At 37.5% G+C, this 20,107-nt stretch overlaps 1 protein-coding gene across 12 annotated transcripts in view; it reads left to right on the plus strand.

Moving 5' to 3' along the window:
- LOC129774637 (voltage-dependent L-type calcium channel subunit beta-1) overlaps positions 1 to 20,107 on the plus strand; it is a 422,247-nt gene that overhangs the window by 258,898 nt on the left and 143,242 nt on the right. For 2 of the 12 annotated variants that reach the window (XM_055778446.1, XM_055778451.1), the window contains exon 3: positions 18,620 to 18,711. The exons of 8 other annotated variants lie outside the window; for them this stretch is intronic. In XM_055778446.1, coding sequence (XP_055634421.1) covers positions 18,649 to 18,711 — 63 coding nt within the window. In that variant the 5' untranslated portion in view covers positions 18,620 to 18,648. The remainder of the gene's footprint in view (positions 1 to 18,619; positions 18,712 to 20,107) is intronic. 2 more of the 12 variants (XM_055778450.1, XM_055778452.1) reach the window with 1 other exon arrangement.

Here is a 20,107-nt window from a genome sequence, read left to right on the forward strand (position 1 = left end):
GTTTCGTCCTATCAATATGTTGCACACTACAGAAAAACTGCTAGAATTAGTCGTTAAAGGCCAGCTGGTGAACTATTTGAATAATAACTCATTACTAGCACCAGAGCAATCGGGATATCGGGAATCACATTCCTGTGAAACCGCCTTGAATTTGGTGTTAGCTAAGTGGAAGGAATATATCGAGAACAAAGAAGCGGTCATTGCAGTGTTTTTGGATTTGAAACGCGCGTTTGAAACTATTTCCAGGCCCTTGTTGTTACAGACTCTCCGGCGCTTTGGTTTAGAGGGTTCGGCATTCAAATGGTTTGAAAGTTATTTGAGTAATCGAATACAGAGAATTGTTTTTGCTAATTCTGTTTCTGAACCAATAGCTAGTACGTTCGGTGTTCCACAAGGAAGCGTGTTGGGTCCTATTTTATTCATAATGTACATAAATGACATGAAACGAGTCTTACGTTTTTGCGATATAAATTTATTTGCGGACGATACAGTTCTGTTCATAGCAGCTAGAAAATTGGAATCCGCAGCATTGCACTTAAATGGAGATTTGCATTGTCTTAGTAGTTGGTTGAATTATAAGCAGTTAAAATTAAATGTTGGAAAAACCAAGTACATGGTATTTTCTTCGAGATATTATAACACCGAGTGTTTGGTAGAGATAAATGGTGAGACACTTGATCGCGTTAGAGAGATAAAGTATCTTGGTGTTACTATAGATGACAAACTGCTTTTTAAGTCTCACATAGATAATGTCATCAAAAAAAATTGCAAAAAAATACGGTATCATGTGCCGTTTAAGAAATGAGTTGACAATTTCGAGTAAAATTCAATTATATAAATAAATAATATCGCCACACATAGACTTCTGTTCATCCATTCTTTTTCTTGCTACCGAAACACAAATGTTGAGGCTACAACGTTTACAAAATAAAGTAATACGCTTAATTTTGCGTTGTAATAGATTCACTTCCTCAGCTTTCATGCTAAACACGCTTCAATGGCTATCTGTGAAGCAAAGGATTGTATATTTAACTATGGTGTTCGTTTTCAAAATTATAAATGGATTGCTGCCTCGATATTTGTGTGATCGAATTGAAAAAGGAAGTGATATTCATAGATATAATACCAGAAACGCAGACGAAGCACGAACGCCTAACTTCTTAAGTAGAGTGTCACAGAACTCCCTATTTTTTAAAGGTGTAACTTATTTCAATTCGATGCCTAGGCACATTAAAACCACATTAGTGGATTTTAAACGACAGTGTATTTCACATATCAAAAATGTAATATAAATGGTTAAATTGTAATGAACGAAGTTGTTTTCAACGAATTGTGTTTGTGTATGTGTATGAAAGAATGAACTGCCATTTTCGTCCCAATGATAATGAAGGATTTTTTGTATGTTTATAGAAATGAAAAGAGAAAAAAAAGAAAATAGAAAGTAGTCTACATAAGTTTGAGCACGCGCGCGATAATGCAGCCATGAGAAATCTGAATTGTGATAACGATTGGAACATGGTAGAGTTTGTTCTTATTGTGGAATTGAATATGTTAGTTTCGTTAAAAAAAAAGGCACAACTATGATTGGGGTTCGTTTAAGATCGAGGGAACGACTGTTGTCAAGTAAAGAAGGCTCAATAGCTATTTCTGAAGGATCAAGCAGACAACCGTCAGAATGAAGGGATAGGCTACAACCTGAAATTCATCCAACGGGTCAAATGTTCGATTAATCTGAAGAGTTAATAGTCTGACATTTTTGGCAGTCAGGTTACAGTGAACTTAGAAGATGCTATGGGATAGCTTGACGGGACAGCAAGCGTTTCTTCTTGAGATTTGACTGAACTGAAAGATTTGCTGTGACTTCTTGCAAACATGTCCGAAGAAACTTTTGAATAGACGAAGCTAAGTGAAATACCGATATCACAAAGAGGTGATTTCATATCTGCAAATTAAATCAGTTCGTTTTTATTTGTAAAACTGGTTATGTATTAATTAATTATCAGCTAGATAATCGACCAACTCAAATCTATGTAGGGGAATGAGACGGGACCTTCATTATTATTATTATATTATAATATTTTTTTGGACCCTGGATTCAAGCTTGTACCAATCAACTTAAGATTAAATATGAGCTCGAAGCAATCAATCGAGCCGTGATATCTGCATTCTATATTATCTGTGCAAAAAAAGCCGTGTGATCATTTGAACATGTTTCAACTCAATAAACGAAGTAGGATAACATCTAAGAAAATTAATATACACGAATTTTTACCAAAAATTACAGAGTTTTTTTTCTTACTTTTTTTTACTTTTTGAGAGTGAAAACACCTTGTTTACGTTCTATGATGTAATTAACTTAATAATAATTTAACTAATTCTATTAGCGTAAGGAGTGAGCTGTGAAATTTAACATGAAAAAACGGACAAAGAGCGAAGACGAGACGTGCAAGTGAAGCAACTGTCAAAAATTCACTGAACATTGAAAATGCCTGAACTTGTCGGCATAAGTGAAAGACATGAGTACCAATAAAATGCCACAAAAACAAAACGAAAATCCAACGAAAACTCAAAAGTGGTGATACTTTTTAAACAAACCTCGTAATACAGATAATGTACTGAAAGCTAAAAAATAATTAGTCTGATCAATGCCCTACATTAAAGGAAGGGGTGTGATAACTACCAATTGCTACCTGCCTAATTATTTTTTAGCTTTTAGTACATTTTTTTCCCAAAATATATATTTTTATCAAGGCTCATATGGCGTTAGCCTGATGGGGCCGGGAGTTCAAGATTTTGACAGTTTTTATTAATGTTAGTTTTATTATCTATGTTAGTAATATGTAACCGATTACTCGCGGTCAGCTCGAGGTTAGTATTACAAGTGTTCTCATAATTGGGAAGTTGCAGTCTCCAATGCTTTGTACGTGTGCCCGACACGGAATACTTCCTATTGGGATGCAGCTGACCATTAATCTGTACCCCATATTTAGCGTGGTGCGTCTTCTCACACCAGGAATCTATGGTCAATCTATGGATAGAATGGTCACTAGCCGGCGCAATCATCAGCTCATGTAGAGTTGTCATGAGCGGTACAACCTTTGGCTCTTGTTGAAAGATCAGTGGACTGCACAACCTTCGGCCCGTGTATCTGTAAAGAGTGTGTGTACATTATTTCAGTACATTATCTGTATTATTATTATGTTTTATCACAATGAAACCGTTTAACTAAAAAAGTTTTTTTTACTTTTTTTATTTTCTAGTTTTTAGTACATTATCTGTATTATAAGTATATTTCTCTACAATAAAAACATTCCTCTTTTTTTTTAAATGTTTGATGTTTGCCTATTTTTTCGGAATATTTTCATTATGTATTGTATTCTATTAGTCAAATCATTTCGTTTGATACCGATAATGATGAGATTGCAGAAAATACATAGCTCAATTAACATTTTTTTAAAACTAAGATGAAATCAATCATTTTCTAGCGGCGGCCAAATCGGATTTTTCAAGATAATGGAATACATAGTATTATAATGACAGCAGAGATAAAGGTGTGTTCCAAATTTCAGATCAATCAGTCAAAAGGAACGGAATTAAATTTTCATCAATGGACGATAACAGTACGGACATACAAACATACATACAAACTAGTCAAGTTGAATGAAACCATTTAAAAAAGTAACTGGCTATTTTGTTACAGTGGCCATCTTGGATTTCAATTTCCCATAAATAGCTCTGATCTACTGATCAAGCCTCCTTATTTGATACCCATTTTGATGGGGTTTGTTTTGAGAAATTATGTAATCCGCCATTTTGTGGTGGCGGCCATGTTGGTTTTGCATTCCTCATGGATAACTGTGTTCTTCTAGTCATGCCCTTTCATTTGATACCCATATTGATTGAGGTTTGGGAAAATATGTAATCCGCCATTTGTGGTGGCGACCATTTTGGATTTGCATTTTTCATAAATAACATGTGAAAAAGACAGAAAAGTATGAAATTGTTCAACAGAAAAGTTGTTGCCTTTAAATTAAGCGATTTTAATTATGATGTGAGAAACGAGGATCATGAAAAATCATCGAGAGTGTTTGAGTGTCGCAATAACAACTCGTAAGACAACCAAGTGTTGATCAATCATCCACTTCTCGACCTTTAAAAGCCACGAGGAAGATTCGGAAGGTTGAAAGATGGGTTCTCCTAATAAGAACCCTGGAAAACGTTTGTGAAATTTTACTAACTAGGTACAAAACAGTCATTTCTGCTTCGGATTGTGACCGTGGATGAAAAGTGGAAAATATCCCAAGTGCACAAGATGATCACAAGAGATGTTTATCAGGTCACAACGATCGCAAGGGCAGATCGCTTCGTAAAGAAGACTTTGTTATGTGTTCTCTGGGTAATATGGTAATATGGTACGATCTATTGAAAACCGATGAAACTTTTAATAATGAACGTTACGGAAAAAAAATGATCGAATTGAACCATCTGCCACAAAGATGATCAAATTTTTTAAGGAAAATACCTCGTCAAACCGAACAACGCTGGACAGGTTGAGCTACTCAAATGCATTGCAGCTTCCAATGGCCATTACTATATTGCAAACCATCCAAGAACAATAAACATGTGTTTTCAATGAGAAAAAAAGACGGGTGGGTAATGTCGGGGACATAACCGGAGTGACGTATGACTATACAAAGGGGACAGCTTTTGCTAAATATATATTTTGAATATATTGTTTTCTTTTCTTCTCCTACGTGGATACTAGTCAATCCCTTTCATTTGATACCCATATTGATGGGGTTTTGAGAAAATATGTAATCCGCCATTTTGTTGTGGCGGCCATGTTGGATTTGCATTCCTCATGAATAACTGTGTTCTACTAGTCAAGCCCTTTCATTTAATACCCATATTAATGGGGTTTTGGAAAAACCCATATTGTAATATGTAATCCGTCATTCTGTAGCTTGGATTTTTAAAAGCATTAAATACTCAGTTTTATAATGACTGCAGAAATAAACTGCCCATGTTTGTATGGGAGACGCCGTGTGCATTCTACGCAATGTAATACGTTTGCTCAAAATGCAAACAAACATTTTTTGTACGAAAATATTTGAGTAATTTAGAAAAAAAAATTACCGAAAAATCACTGATTGTCCGCATAACAGACGTAGTTCCATACAGCTTGCATACATCGTTCGAAAATCAACAATTATAAGTATTAGCCTGTGTTGCCACACGTACCGATTAATCTGGAGAGAGCAGATTGTTTCGTTATTTTTGGTACAGATTCTGTACGGTACAGAGTACAGCTTTTCGTCGAAAAATACAGATTGGTACAAATTTTTTTCGCGGGTATGATAGTATGCAATCTAGATTCAGAAAAACTATGTATAAACATCATCAAACACACCAATGACGAACGAAGTGTGAATGTGGTATTTGTAGTAAATAAATGAGTATTTTTTATGCTAATAAAATGGATTTTCCTCTACAACGAATTTTTTCGATGATATAGATTTTTAGTACAGCTTTTTGGAAGAAAAAGTACAGATGGGAAACATTTTTAACCCCTCTGGTACAGATTAACATGTGGCAACACTAGTATTCTGTGCTATAAGCTAAATCTACATTTGAATCACATTCTTTGTAGAGTCCAAACATACCTGTCACGATAGTGACTTATTACTTAGTGTTTCCTAATAGATGAATATAATAGCGAATTCGTTTTTAAAACTGAGTTGGTGCCAAACTGACTCTGTAATAAAAAAAAAACGTTTTCAGTTTCACTAATGCGGTGGTTTGTTGGGGTGCGTTATATAGTCTGATTTGTTTATATTTGCGATGACAAATGTACAATGTCGACGTCTGGTGGCGATATTAGTCCTTGGGAGGTAAATTATACTCTATTAGATCAGAGGGGCCAAGTGCAGTGTAAAAATATAAAACTTTGAATGAAAATGTCTGCTTCATATTGTTTGATTACCTAACACATGTAGTCCTGACACTCACTTAACCATTTGTCGATGAATTCCTGTTTGTGCCACAAATAATTACTATTATAATAAAAAATCATAATCAGACATAATTTTCGTTCAATATTTCGGAGAAAAAACCTCTTATTTCATCACATAAAATAAATATTCGATACGTTAAAGTAAATTTTCATTCATAATATAGATTTTGAAAGCATGTTTATTCCACCTGAATATCCATCATTTTTTTCGCCTCCCAATGAAAGCAAACGAATCTTATTGCCGTCTACGCGAATATACTCCTCAAAATCAGAATCCGAATTGGAGTACGATTCCAATAATAAAGGTTTTCCATTTTCATAGTCTTTTTTTTTAGATTTTCCAAAACAATACTCGGAACTTGACGGTTCAGTATAGTTGTATTGGTGACCCCGAGTGCGAACCCGTGAAACATCTCAGTGCGAAACCTACAGCTTTCGGGGTGAACCTAGTGCGAAACTGGGTTGGCACTGAGTGATTTAAAAATCGTTTTGACAGCAATTAGTGTGGCACTGGGGTTGGAACTGAACAAAAACAAATTCGCTATAAAAAACCATTGAAACACTGCTCGTATAATTACTATTTTCTGTACACTGCACTGTGATGAACACTTGTACACTTGTGTTTTTTAATGTTATAATTACCTAAATTTCTACATTTGCATTTTCAAGTAGATAATGAAACAATCATATCAGTAGTATAATTAAAATAATATTGGTTCTTTGCATTATAAGTCTCTGGATTCGACATCGAATTATTCCACATACTTAGCATTTACTCATATCGATGGTGTAAGTCACCACACCATCTTCATGCGATTGGTCGTGATATCGGTAAATCATGTTGTTAGAATTACCAACATTGCAGATTGCTTTTACAAATTCAATTAATTGAAAAAAACACGAACCTGCTGTACTTATCATATCCCAGAGTATTCAGGAGAAAAGTACTATTCTAAGCTCGCAACAAATCCAGAGCACCTTTTCCAGAATTTTCACTAAATTTCTTCCAAACATTTTTGATTTTATCCGATAACGACTTAGACTACCGACGGAGACGTTTTGAGTATTATCGGAAATGTAAATACTAACGCTACAGACACAGAGCAACCTGGTGATTACGTCTAGCTATGCGAACAAATGTTCATTGAAACGATTGATTGTCCGCATAAATAGACGTTAGTGTTTTCTAAATGGAAAAAAAAAATGTTTTAATCCGCAAAATCTTCTAGGCCCTCTTTTTGCCGATAATATCCTTCGACTGGACAGATTATTTCATTGGAAATTTGCATGGTTACGCTTGTAGGCAAAAAACAGTAAAATTGCGTTTTCCCAACACTAATGGTGTTGGTGATTACGTCTCCTTGGCAAACATGGGCAGTAAAGGTGTGTTCCAAATTTCAGATCAATCAATCAATAGGAAGGGGGTAAAATTTCTATTAACTTTAATTTCTATTAAAGTGGTAAAACGGTACAGACAAACACGTTACAAGCATACAAACGTACAAACATACAAATTACAGGGCAACTTAAATAAAACCGTTTAAAAGATGAAAATTTGTTCATAACCCAGAAACATTCAAAGTCGGAATATCGTAACTGATGTATCATAGGCAGTGTTTGCCAAATGATCCACTCATTGAAAAAATCACTTTCGTTCGTTCAAATATGATCTTTCAGGAAACATTTCCCCCAGCGGTATTCTATTGTTGTTATGTGCTGCAAATCACGACACAAAAGAGAACGAGACAACTCTTCATCGGCTCGCACTTCATTGCACACCAGCATGCAAGCAAAGCTATCATATACGCTTTCGGTGCAGAAAGCTTATTTTCTTCTTTGCCTCTAACATACGCATACCGACCTCTCCATGCATCATGAAACAGCAGGATCGTACGGACAACGCAAAGCGAATGATTCATATTCAGCTAATGTAGCAGATCCTGATTTTTAAGTCTCAGAGAGTGCAAACTATATGATTATTTAGCTCGATAGAGGCTAAGGGAAGGGTAGTCAGATTATATTTTCCATTTTTAACGCCTCTATCCCTTGAAATGTGTATATTCATATAGACCGCATAGTTTTACTAGCAACACTGCTCTCTTTCCCCATTTGTTGCTCTCCGCAAATGGTGACCGAATGATGACGTAATTTTTCTTGTATCATTTATTGCTTTGCACTTGCCTGTGCAGTGGGTTTCGCTATAGTAGAGCGGGACGATATATGTGCGATTCACATAGAACGTTACGGAGAAGAACGTCTACGTTCCGTCAACGTCTCCACCAATTAGAGATGTGCCATCCGCTCATGAGCTGTTCCGAAGAATCGACTCTTTGAAGTGAGTTGACGCGGAACAGCTCGCAAAAAAAATCAATCAGCTCTTCAGCTCACTTTGATGATGATGAAGAAGAGAAAAGAGCTGTAGAATTGAAGAGAGTGTGTGAGCTGTAAGATTCAAATGAACTGACCGTCTCTCGCTCTTCGTGTTAAGACATCAGTTTAGTTTCATTTGTCCCTCGTCTTTTCAACTGTTATATTCGCGTTGACGGCATTGAGCTTTGTTTACCAGTTTAGGGGGCGCAAAAAATAATAATTGGCTCTCAGGCAGAATGAACACGTTTTTAAAATTCAAATTATTAATGAAAATTAACTTCTGTGTATCAAATGAGTATTCTATTTCAATGAAAAACACTTTGTTTGCAGGCGGTGCAAAAATCTCATAAGATTTTTTTTTTTTTGAAGAAAACTTTCTATTGTAATGTAAAGCCTCAGTAAAAATGTCGGAAATGTTGTACTCGCCGAGTCTGTTGTAAATAATAGTCTGGAATACGTGTTTCAAGTAATTAATAATATGGTGTGAAAAATTTCATTTGAATTTTAACATTTTCAAACTGGCTTCGTGGCTATCGAGTTTGGGACCCAAATTGAAAGTCGGCACTGACAACTGAGCTGAAGAGCTGTTCATAAAGAACAGCTCATTTAGATGAGCTGATATGATCAGAGCTGTTCATCATGATGAGCTGATTTGCACACCTCTACCACCAATTCACACATGCAGTCAATGCTTGCACCAGCACCGTCACGTCATATGTCAAACGAATGATTTATTTAATGTTACTCATGGTGTCGCCACCTACAACAATTTTAAATTGCAATGTCCTCTTTCAAATCAGCATGCCTAGAATCAGTTCTAAATGTTGAAAAATTCAATGAAAATCATTGAATTCAATTATTTGAATGCTTAAACCCCCTAGTCCCGACCATTATTCAACAATAATAATATATAGACTATTTCTCTCAGCTAGTCGCGACTGATTTTCACTACGAAATTTGGAGCTAAGAGATATGTTGGAATAAAAAGTACAGTAAGTTACTTATCATGCGATATGCTGAGGCACCATTCAGTGTCGCATTGGAGTCGATTTTGACCAGTAATTGGACATTCGCGACTGGTGGCGACTTTCAATGTGGGGCCATAATTTGGGCTCCGAACTCAATGTTTACAAAGATGTCCAATAAGAGGTAAAAATTTCCAATTAAACGTATTGCATTACAGATCTGTTCAATTAGCTTAATGTCGAATTAGATATAAATTACTGTACAACCAAATCAAAACAAAAGCCGAGACACAAAGGCCAGACAAAAACCAAACGAGCCGTCCGTCTCCGTCAATTATTCTTTTCTACAAATCCTGCCGGTCGTTTTCGTTGAACGTATGCTGACGGGTCCTTACGTTGCCGGTGTATGTGAATGTTTCCATAAGAAATGCATGGTAGAATAACTGACGTAACGTGACGTGACGGAACGTGGACGTGACGTGAATGTTGTATGTGAATCGCACTATATGCGGTTCAAACTTGTATGCAGGCTTCGAAAATGGTATGCGATGTTTGATACAGATCGGATATGCAATCAACAGTCTTCGTTCCTCTCTCAGTTTAATCACTAAATATTACACAAGTGATTACTGACATTCATACAGGTATCTGAATGATCCTCTCATATTTGGTTATATGTTCGTGAGAGTTTACTTGCATGACACATTGTTTATCATTCGATTTTGATCGAAATCCAAACACTGATCATAGGGATTTCATCAATTTTTTTACTGTCCATATTTTCCACGCACAAGCTTTCCGCAGTTGAGCCGTTTAGAATTTCCTTCACAGTCCATGATATGTTTACAGTACCTTTTCGGCACAGACGGTCGATTCGTGAGATGACTGAAGCTCGTAGATCAACATCTTCCGATTCACAGTGCTCCTTAACCCGATTTGCTCATTCAAAGATAAGTATTCGCGACTCGCGTTTGTATTATGAATATGAAGCGATATGAGCAATTTCTAATGAAATCGTCGTAAAAATGTATTTTTGATTCGAATGAAAGTTTGTATTCCGTTTGGGTTGGGGGAAATATGAGTTTTCCCCAGCACTTGGGAATTTTTTGACTCAAGTGTAACTTTTGAAAAGGGCGTATCGATTTTAGTAAGAGAAATCGTTTATAATTTAAATCTCAAAAACTATGGGAGGTACCCAAATAGCGTCTCAGAAAGAGTTGTAGAGTATTGATGTTTAAACGTGAAAAAAATACACACTGAGAGAAAAAATAGTACTTTTTTTAATTAAAAAACAAACTTTATTTTGCAATATCTTGGACTCATGTTTCAAACATTTTACATGACATCTATTTTATATGAAAAAAAAAAGACGGGTGGGTAATATCGGGGACATAACCGGAGTGACGTAGGACTATACAAAGGGGACAGCTTTTGTTAAATATATATTTTAAATATATTGTTTTATTTTCTTCTCCTACGTGAATACCTACCTATCTACCTAATGGATTAGTTTACTGTTTACTCTTTATGAATATGTTGATGGTTCTGAAAAGAACCTTTGGTGTTGTGCTTTTCTTATCACTCGATATTCCCATCTTGTTCGGTTAAACCTTCCTGTTTAGCTATTGCGTTTGCCACTTGCCACAGCTTTCACAGTTGCAAAATTTCTTCCCATCCAGCTTTGTGACATGTTGTACAGTAAATTACATTCAATGCGACGTGCCGAAGCGCCACTCAGTGTCGCATTGGAGGATTTTAACCTGTAATTGAACATTTGCGATGACAGTGGTACAGTGTCGACTTTCAATGTGGGGTCATAATTTGGATCTCTATGTTTACAAAAATGTCCAACTAATTAAGTCGCATTACATGTCCGTCCAATTAGCTAAATGTCGAACTAATTGTAGATTACTGTACTTTCAATCTGGAAACAATTTAAGAATTGGTGAAAATTTAATAATCAGGAAAGTCCCCAACTATCAATAAGCTCAGAACAACTGCCAAATTCACATACTCATCAAATCCTGGCAAACAAATTATGAAAACATCAATTTGTGTTTTATTATTATTTTGGATAATGTTTTAGAAAGCATTGAACTTTATTTCCTAAACTCTTTTTTGGAGTGTTTAATGGCCCTGAAAAGCGCCTTGTTTTATGGAATGGTTCCAATTTAGAAAACTTAGTACTCGTGGTTTTGAGAAAAACCATTTCGAACGCCCTCGATGCCGCCTTGTTCTGGATTTGCCATCAAAGCAGTTTGTATAAAGAACAAACTTTTTTCTTCTGCTACCTGAAGCCGTTTTGCGATTGCGTTTGCCACTCGCCACTCGCTGCAACTGCCTGTTGTCTTGATGTCCACCGAACCGAATGTGTTCTGTTCCGAATGCAGGTTTTCTTATCGTCGCGAGCAGCTTTGCCAGCTAACTCGATCACTTCGGCGGCCGAAGCTATACAACGCCGGCTAGGTGCACTGGTACTAACGCGCTCGGCCTAGCTACCCTTGCGGGGAACTCCAAATCAACACGGTTCGAGCGGGATTTTCCATTTCCCTTCACTTTTCCTCCTTTACCATGTCCAGACATGGCTGCTTGGGTTGGTTTGTTGATGTGTTGTGATGCGAACCGATGTGGTGTACGGTTTGAATGAGAATGATCGTTACGGAAGGAAGGAAGGAAGGTCTTGAATTATAGAGACTTTAAACTTTTGCAGTTCATTCGTCTCTAGCCTTGAGAAAGGCCCTTTGAAAACTCTACTCTACTCTATTACTCTACTCCAGCGCTACCACCTCTGCCCTCTTGCCTTGAGAAAGGCACTCGATCCCTCGCCGTCCAGCTCGTCCAGCAACGATGTTGTCCAGTCGGTGTCCACACAAAGAATGATCGTTACGGCAGCGGAGCGGGGATTTTTAAGCTGACTGGCTGGCTCGAGAATTACGCATGTGTGAGACTGCGACCAATGTTTCGTTCATTGTTTTCTTTTTCCTTTCCAATCGTGCTTCATTCTATTTCGCTGCTGCTCTGGTTGCCCGTTTTGGTCGGTACGATTTGAGGAGCACAAAATGGACCAATCAAAAATGGGCACATAGTGCATTTGGACAATGCTTGATATTTCACAATTATTCAATTATTTATCTCAAGAAAAATGAAATGTTATTCGTTATGATAGATGCGTAGATATATTTCCTATCAATTGATGCAAAAACCTTTGCGATCTATTGAGAAATGCTCGAGTTATAAGCGTTCCAAATCTTGCATTTTTTCCTACTTGTTCAGTGCCTAGATTTCCATTTCACCCCCTATATCTTCCGGTTAGACGTAGTCCTACGTCAAAAAATTAAAAATACATATATAAATTGAAAAAAAATTAAAAAGACAGGTGAGGATAAATAATTTAAAAAAAATTATGGTTCTGGTTCTCAAATGGTTCTCAAATGGGGATCAACATAGGGTAGGAGCCTGCCTGTTGGTCTCAAATGTTCCTATCTCACGCCTCCACGAAGATCATATGACGACATTTTTAGATCGGGCGTGAACTGGAAACACACACCTGGTCTTGGCTCCGAGAACGGGTGTCGAAAGTGGCTAAGTGAGGGGGTGCGAGCGAGTCAGAGCGCTATATCTCTCCCGGGGAAGGCCTCCCGGGTCATGGAGGCCTTGCCAACCCGCTGTCTCCCGGGCAAAGGAGATACACCCAGAAAATGGAGCTACGTTCACGAAGAGTAATTAGAATGCGATCACCCGAGGAGGGTCCCCGAACTGGAGCTGGTCCTGGAACGGGCGTAAGAGCGAGCGGCCAGCGGCTGGAGGGCGATGTGCAAGAGCGGGCCACCAGCCGGGTTCAACCCGAAGAGCTACCGCCACACGGAAACAGCAGCCATCGACATCACCCAAGAAACGCTGCACCTACGAGACGTGTTGCGACTGCCAGACGACAGTCGTCCACACTTGTGGGTACCACAAGGCGCCGGATCATGTGGACACACGAAATGAATGAATTCGTGATCCGCGCCTATTACATCTGCACTGCTTTGGAGACGGACATGAGCGGTCGCCCTCGAATACTAACAATGTTCGAGGAAGCGTATCCAGAGTTCGTCGGGAGGCTTGATCAGAACGCGATGAACGCGAGGCGTAGAGCGATTAGAAACATTTTTTTTAAATATCTCGAGAATGGCTGCATTTAGAAGGAGATTGATGCAGATCTTTTTTGTTTTAAATCACATCAGGATTCATAATTTGTGGCTAAAAATGATTGTTAACATAGAAAAAAACGAAGTTTCGAAAATTCATAAAAAATCGATGTTCCAAAAAGTTCGTCAAAAATAGTTTTACCATTTTGGACTCATTTTTGATATTTGCAATATGACTTCTATTTTATATTTTAAAAACAATAAAAAAATACATATTTTAGATATTGCAAATTAAAGTTTTTTTTGTAAACAAAAAAAAGAGTACTATTTTTTTATCAGTGTATATTTTTTCACGTATAAACATCAATACTCCATAACTCTTTCAACAACTTTTTCTAAGACTATTTCGGTACGACTCATAGTTTTTGAGATATAAATTATAAAAGATTTACTGAAATCGATACGCCCTTTTCAAAAGTTACACTTGAGTCAAAAAATTCCCAATTCCTGTGGAAAACTCATATTTTCTCCAAACCCAAACATATTTTTAAAATATGCATTTTTAAGGACGATTTCATTTGGAATTGCTCATATGTTTCATCGCTCATCAAAATACATCCATTTTACTTGGTAAGAACTTGGTCGTACAGTTCTTCACAAGGTTCTTGGCAATCTAGTTCTGCTCCAGCATCCCCGTGGAGTTTTTGCTGGCATGGTACGATTGCAATTCTTTTCGCGTACAGATCCGCCGAACTGTACTATGCACCTCAGTGAACCTATTCGCCACATCACGTTCGAAGATCCCAGGATTATTTTTTACTGCTCTGAATATCTCCGCTCGTCGGTTCTGGTAATATGTTCCACTTCTACGTTTGGTTTGCTTTGCGCGATCCAACTTTAATGCTTCCCGTTAACGTTGGAGCGCGTTTGCATTTGAGTTTAAGTTTGAAAAGTTTTTAAAAATGGAACGCGAGAGACGTGAAATAATTCTGCACACTCACGTTGGAAACCCATCGTGGTCAGGAGGAATGTTCGCCAAGGCTGTTAAGTTTCCAAAATCGACTGTATAGTCAACAATCAACAATATATGAAGGTCTGGTTCCAAAATTCACACTTGTTACCCGACGTGATTTTCAGAAAGCGCAAAAAACTGTGGCGAAGCAATGAGTGAATTTTTGGAACTGCTGTTGTTGGTAAATGAAAGTTTAGAGGTGTAGGAAATATTTCAGTCTATTTTCGAGACATTGACCACATCCACATAGATAGAATTAAGGATTTAAAATGGCAAGTGTGAGTTTCGTCTTCAAGACCCTTTTTTTTGCAGTTACAAAAAAATTTATAGAACAAGATTTGTAGAGCTTGAAAAATTAAACATTTTTTGTCTCTTGGCAATTTTTCGTCAGTACTATAGTTTTTGTTGTATAAATGAGTTTTGACCAACTTTGATTTTCATGTCATGTGAACATCAAATTTCATTTTTGACGTGGGACTACGTCTAACCGGAATATATGGGGGGTAAAATGAAAACATAAACACTGAACATGCAGGAAAAATGCAAGATTTCGAATGCTTATAACTCGAACATTTTCTACTGGATCGGAAAGATGTTTGCATCAATTGATAGGGAATATTTCTACGCATCTATCGCAATTAATAAAATGTCATTTTTCATTAGATAAATAATTGAATAACTGTAAAATGTTAAGCGTTATCTAAACGCCCTAACTGCCTCGTTTTGATTAGCCCGATTTACGGTTTCCCCAACACAGACTTCAAAACCAAGCAGCGTTGGGGAAATCGGAATTGAAAATACATGAAAGTAGGGGGACTTTTGTTCTCTCCGAAATATGTTCCCTAACACAGACTTCAAAACCAAGCAGCATTGGCGAAATCGACATTGCAAATACATGAAAGTAGGGGCAGCTTTTGTTCCCACCGAAATGCGTTTCCCTAACGCAGACTTCAAGTCCAAGGAGCGTGGGAAAGTTAGCATTGCAAATACATGCAATTCGGGGGCATTTTTGTTCCGACTGAAATATGTTTCCCTACCACAGACTTCAAATCCATGGAGCGAGGGAAAATTGGCATTGCTAATACATGCAAGTCGAGGGCAATTTGTTCCGACTAAAATATGTTTCCCCAACACAGGCTTCAGAAACAAGGTGTCCAGGGAAATTGGGATTGCAAATTCATGCAGGTCGGGAGTATTTTTGTTCCGACTGAAATCTGATTACCTATAAAGACTTCTAAACCAAGGTGTCTGGGGAAATCGCCATTGCAAATACATGCAAACTGCAATCAATACATACAAATGGTTACTAAGCTAAGATAGTCCCACGTCAACCTTGCGGTTATATCATAGATATAACCCACCCATTTTTTTCTGTTCTAAAAATTGATTATTCGATCGTGGAAGAGTATTTGAAGGTGTAATACTGAATGTTTTTAAAGGTGTTTAAAGACTGAATGTAATCTAAAGAATGCTACTGAAAATAATACACTTTTATCTTCGATCACTTTTAAAGGAACAATAGGAAATTGCTGACAAAAAATATCAAAATAAGCAGAATGATTAAGTAAAAATCTTAATCATCATAGTTTTCCCTGAAGATGATTACAGTTTTGAGAGTCTTTGCGATGTAAATTTTCTTTAATTGCGATATGGAAAACTTCCAACTCTGTGTCGTCTTCACTACTTGATTCGTGGCATTTTTGATATTGTAATTTTCAATATTATCACTGGTCAAACGTTTTACTACCGCAAATCTTTTAATTACTTTCATGTAATTTTCCGGTGTAACGATGGTATCAATCTATCTAAAGGCCTTCTCGATTTGTGCAAACACACGATTCGCAGGCAAGAAGCTGTGTCCAGTGACAGGAAATACCATTTCGATATCTTCAAAATTGGAAGGTGCCCATTCTTCGAGATATTTTACCAATGCGCTCACCATGGTAGTATTCTTGTTTTGGGCTAGGCGACCGTCAGCGACTAACCGAATCCGATTGATAGTCTTATTTGCCAACTTCTTCTCATTTATTTTCAGATGATGAAGTACACAAGATGCGTTTACATTCTAGTTCTTGAGGTATTCATTTTCTGTCCAACAGTACGCCGTTACTTCTTCTTTCGGATTTACGGCTCCTTTCCCCAAAGAGTATCCTTCAACGATGGTAAAATTGTAAAGATACACATTCCTTGAGTAATAGGATGCCGAATTTGGTATTTTCAATAGCGGTAAGTTTTTTTTCCCAGTCATAAGACAGCACAAAAACGTTATCGTTATTTGTTAATGTAACTGGAATGTCTGGAGCAACTGTTGAAGTAGTTGGAATGTCTGGAACAGTTGATGTAAAGGGAATTGCTTGAAAAGCCGATGATGTAGCCAAAATACGTTTACGTGGAACATCTTTAGGAGGTAGAATACGTCGTCTTTTTTTCCTGAGAGAGAAACGTTGTCTTCCAGTGATGTATCAGGTGTTGCGCTTTCCATGGACGTGTCAGGTGTTGTATTATTGGGCTTAGTTTCTTCAGATATTTTCGGCGGATGTAGGAATATGAAAAACGCCTCGTTTTTTTTGTGGACAAGATACTGTGCAGTCAAATTCGCTTTTTCTTTATCATCTGTTGAAAAAAACATATTTTTTATTAGGAACGTTGCTCTGTAATATTATTTTTGAATACATAACAATGAATATTACTTGTCGCTTGTTTAATTTGTTCTCTGAACAACGCGCAGGTACCACATACATCGGTTTGTGGAGATCCGAATCCAAAATTAAAGTAATTATTAAAAATGAAGCGGAAATAACTACACTTCACATCATGGAACTCTGTACCTTTTACAGATTCTATAAACATTTCATATAATTTATTAATGTTTAGCTCGGCGGGTAAGTATTTTCGCTGGGAGCTTTCCCGGCAGTAATGAGTTTCTGAATATTCGAGCTGATTCAAAAAAAAAACACAGATGGAATTCCGTTTCTTATCAAATTCCAGTTTTGGTTGTTCTCGTACTCCTCCTCGTTTTTCCTTGATAGGCTGTTCATTGTAATGTAAAATGGCTATACGTTTCAAACGGAACCAAGATATTTGAGTTACTTTCAAAAAAGTACCCAAATACTTCATGACTAAAGCCGCTAAAACTCTGATTCCAGTTTTAGCGGCTTTAGTCATGAAGTATTTCGTGGTGCATTGAATTTCGCTATAAGCATCTGATGTATGTCGGAGACGAGTAACACTGGTTGTTTTCATATAACGTAAGAGGAATTCTTATTGCTGTACTTTAGTCTGATTGCTGTGTTAGTGTTATCTGCACAGATAACATAGCCACCATAGGTTCGCCCCGAAACTCACATTTGCCATTGGCAAGTGTGAGTTTTGTTTCCAACTCATGACTTTGAAGGGCGATTTCAGGACGAACCGACCCTTAATCAATTTTTTTTTAGACAAAAGTTGTGAAGATTTTTTTTCTCTATACGATGGTACAAAAATCTCATTTTAGCTATTTTTGGCAAGTGTGACGTTTGGAACCAGACCCCTAATATGTTAATGCTGAGGATGAGAGTTAGTTTGAACATTTTATTGTATTGCTGCTTTTGAGAATGGTTCAGATATGTGTATATACCTAGTAGGTGACGGTTTAGGTTTAGTTTCCTAATTATCTTTTTTCAATGCTACGAGTCCCTATAATTCAAAACATCATTATTATCATTCGCTATCCCAACCAGACCCGAATTCCCGTCACACGGATTCATTCCATATATTGAATAAGTAAATCAATGAATTTGAGTCTAGGGAGATTATATTTAACATCGGAGGTCGTTGAAGATTATGCAGCGTGCAAGTTTACCCAACTGCTGTCACTGTGATGCGGTAATATTATTTTAGATCTGAAATAATAATTGCAAAACAAACTATGACTATTAAAAAATATCTATCTGTATAATCCATTCACGGACAGAAGGTGTGATTGGGTATTAGTCAAACCTTTCAGGACAAATCAAACAGGACAAAGTTTGTACTGAACAACTTTCGGATCAGCACCTACATTTTTATATGCTTTCATCATTATTCGTCGCATTTTCTCTAGAGAAAACCGAAATTAATGATGCCATTCCCACTTTTTCTTTCCCTTCAGCCTAACGATTTCCTCAGTGCGAACGAGCAATGGGTGCCTACAACAGTTCCAATCGCCATCGCAAGGGCATGGTAAAGATAAATCGGAGCTGGGTAAAGTAGTAGTCGCAAAAAAGGCAATTTCTCAACCCTAGTGACTAGACTAGAGATCGCACAATTTTTACGAATCATTCGATTGGAGAGCACACATCCATGCATTACCCATCGCATGACCGTGTAAAAGGTGACCGAAAACGATTCACAAATCGTCCACTTTAGTCAATGTGATTATCATGATTTTATAAACAAAAATTTCTCATAAAAAAACACAACCGCTGGTTAGAAGTCCTCTCAGCTCGAATCAGGCCAACCTTCGGTTGGTTTAAATATATTTATTTTTTTCTTCAATCACCAAATCTTCAAATGTGCGCCGTATGGAAGAAATAAAAATATTTTACTTCCGCTGCACGCACTACTACACGTTCACTCTTCCGCCCGCGTTTCCATCCGATCACTTGCGTTCATTATAAATTAAAAATCATCCAAATAAACAAGCGACCTCTCTGATGTTGGCGCACAGGAAGAACACTTATAACACTCCGAATATTCAATGCGCCAAAGCAATCCAACCAGCATGGAGAGGAAAAACTAGAAAAGTGGAAAACCCCGAGACAGAAATTACACTCATCGCGCGTATTCTCACTTTGAAATAAATTTCTCCCTCCTCCTAATGTCCACAATGCCCGCCGCTAGAGAGCACGGGAAGTGTGACAGCTACGGCAGAAGCGGCACGTTCCCGACGCGACGACGACGGGGAATAGAGAGCCGTTGTTTTTCCAACCATCCATTCAATAGCGCTTTCCACCCACTTTGCCGCACCCACTTCCCCCCTGTGGGGTAACGCAGCAACAAACCACCCACTGGTTGTCCCCATTGTCCCCCTTTTGCCCTGCCAGCAATGGTACGCGAGCGCGATTTGCATGACGTACGAATAAAACATATTTGTACTACAGAAGACATAGGTTGTACACGATTAATTCTAGTGATTGTGAAAAATTATCATAATTTCTGTAATCAAAAACCTGCAGGCAGACTGATCCTAGTTTGGGGATTAACCCACAATCTTCATTTTTCCGTGTCCAACACGCAGTGACAACAGCCGTTGGCCGTAAGTGTTCCTTCTAGTTAGAGAGCAGTTCTTGCTCCTCATGTCCGGCTCGTACCGAAATAAAAAGAAAAATTCTATTTTGGATTTCATTAAAATTGAACGGAATTATTTTTAAAGAGTCACCGTAATATATTTCACCGAAAGAGTGTTTTCCACGCCGTTTTGAGGATTGCGCTTTGACCGGAATCACTTTCACCGTACGAGTGTGTATGGGTTTTGATCCCTCTTCGTTTTCTTGGATGGTTGTTTTCTTATTTTTCATCTTTTTTGAATCCAGTCGACTCCACTGGCCTTGGAGTTTGAGTTATATGTTTTTGACGTAGGACTACGTCTAACCGGAAG

Source organism: Toxorhynchites rutilus, chromosome 3 (genome assembly GCF_029784135.1).
Source record: "Toxorhynchites rutilus septentrionalis strain SRP chromosome 3, ASM2978413v1, whole genome shotgun sequence".
In the NCBI taxonomy this organism is placed as follows: domain Eukaryota; kingdom Metazoa; phylum Arthropoda; class Insecta; order Diptera; family Culicidae; genus Toxorhynchites; species Toxorhynchites rutilus.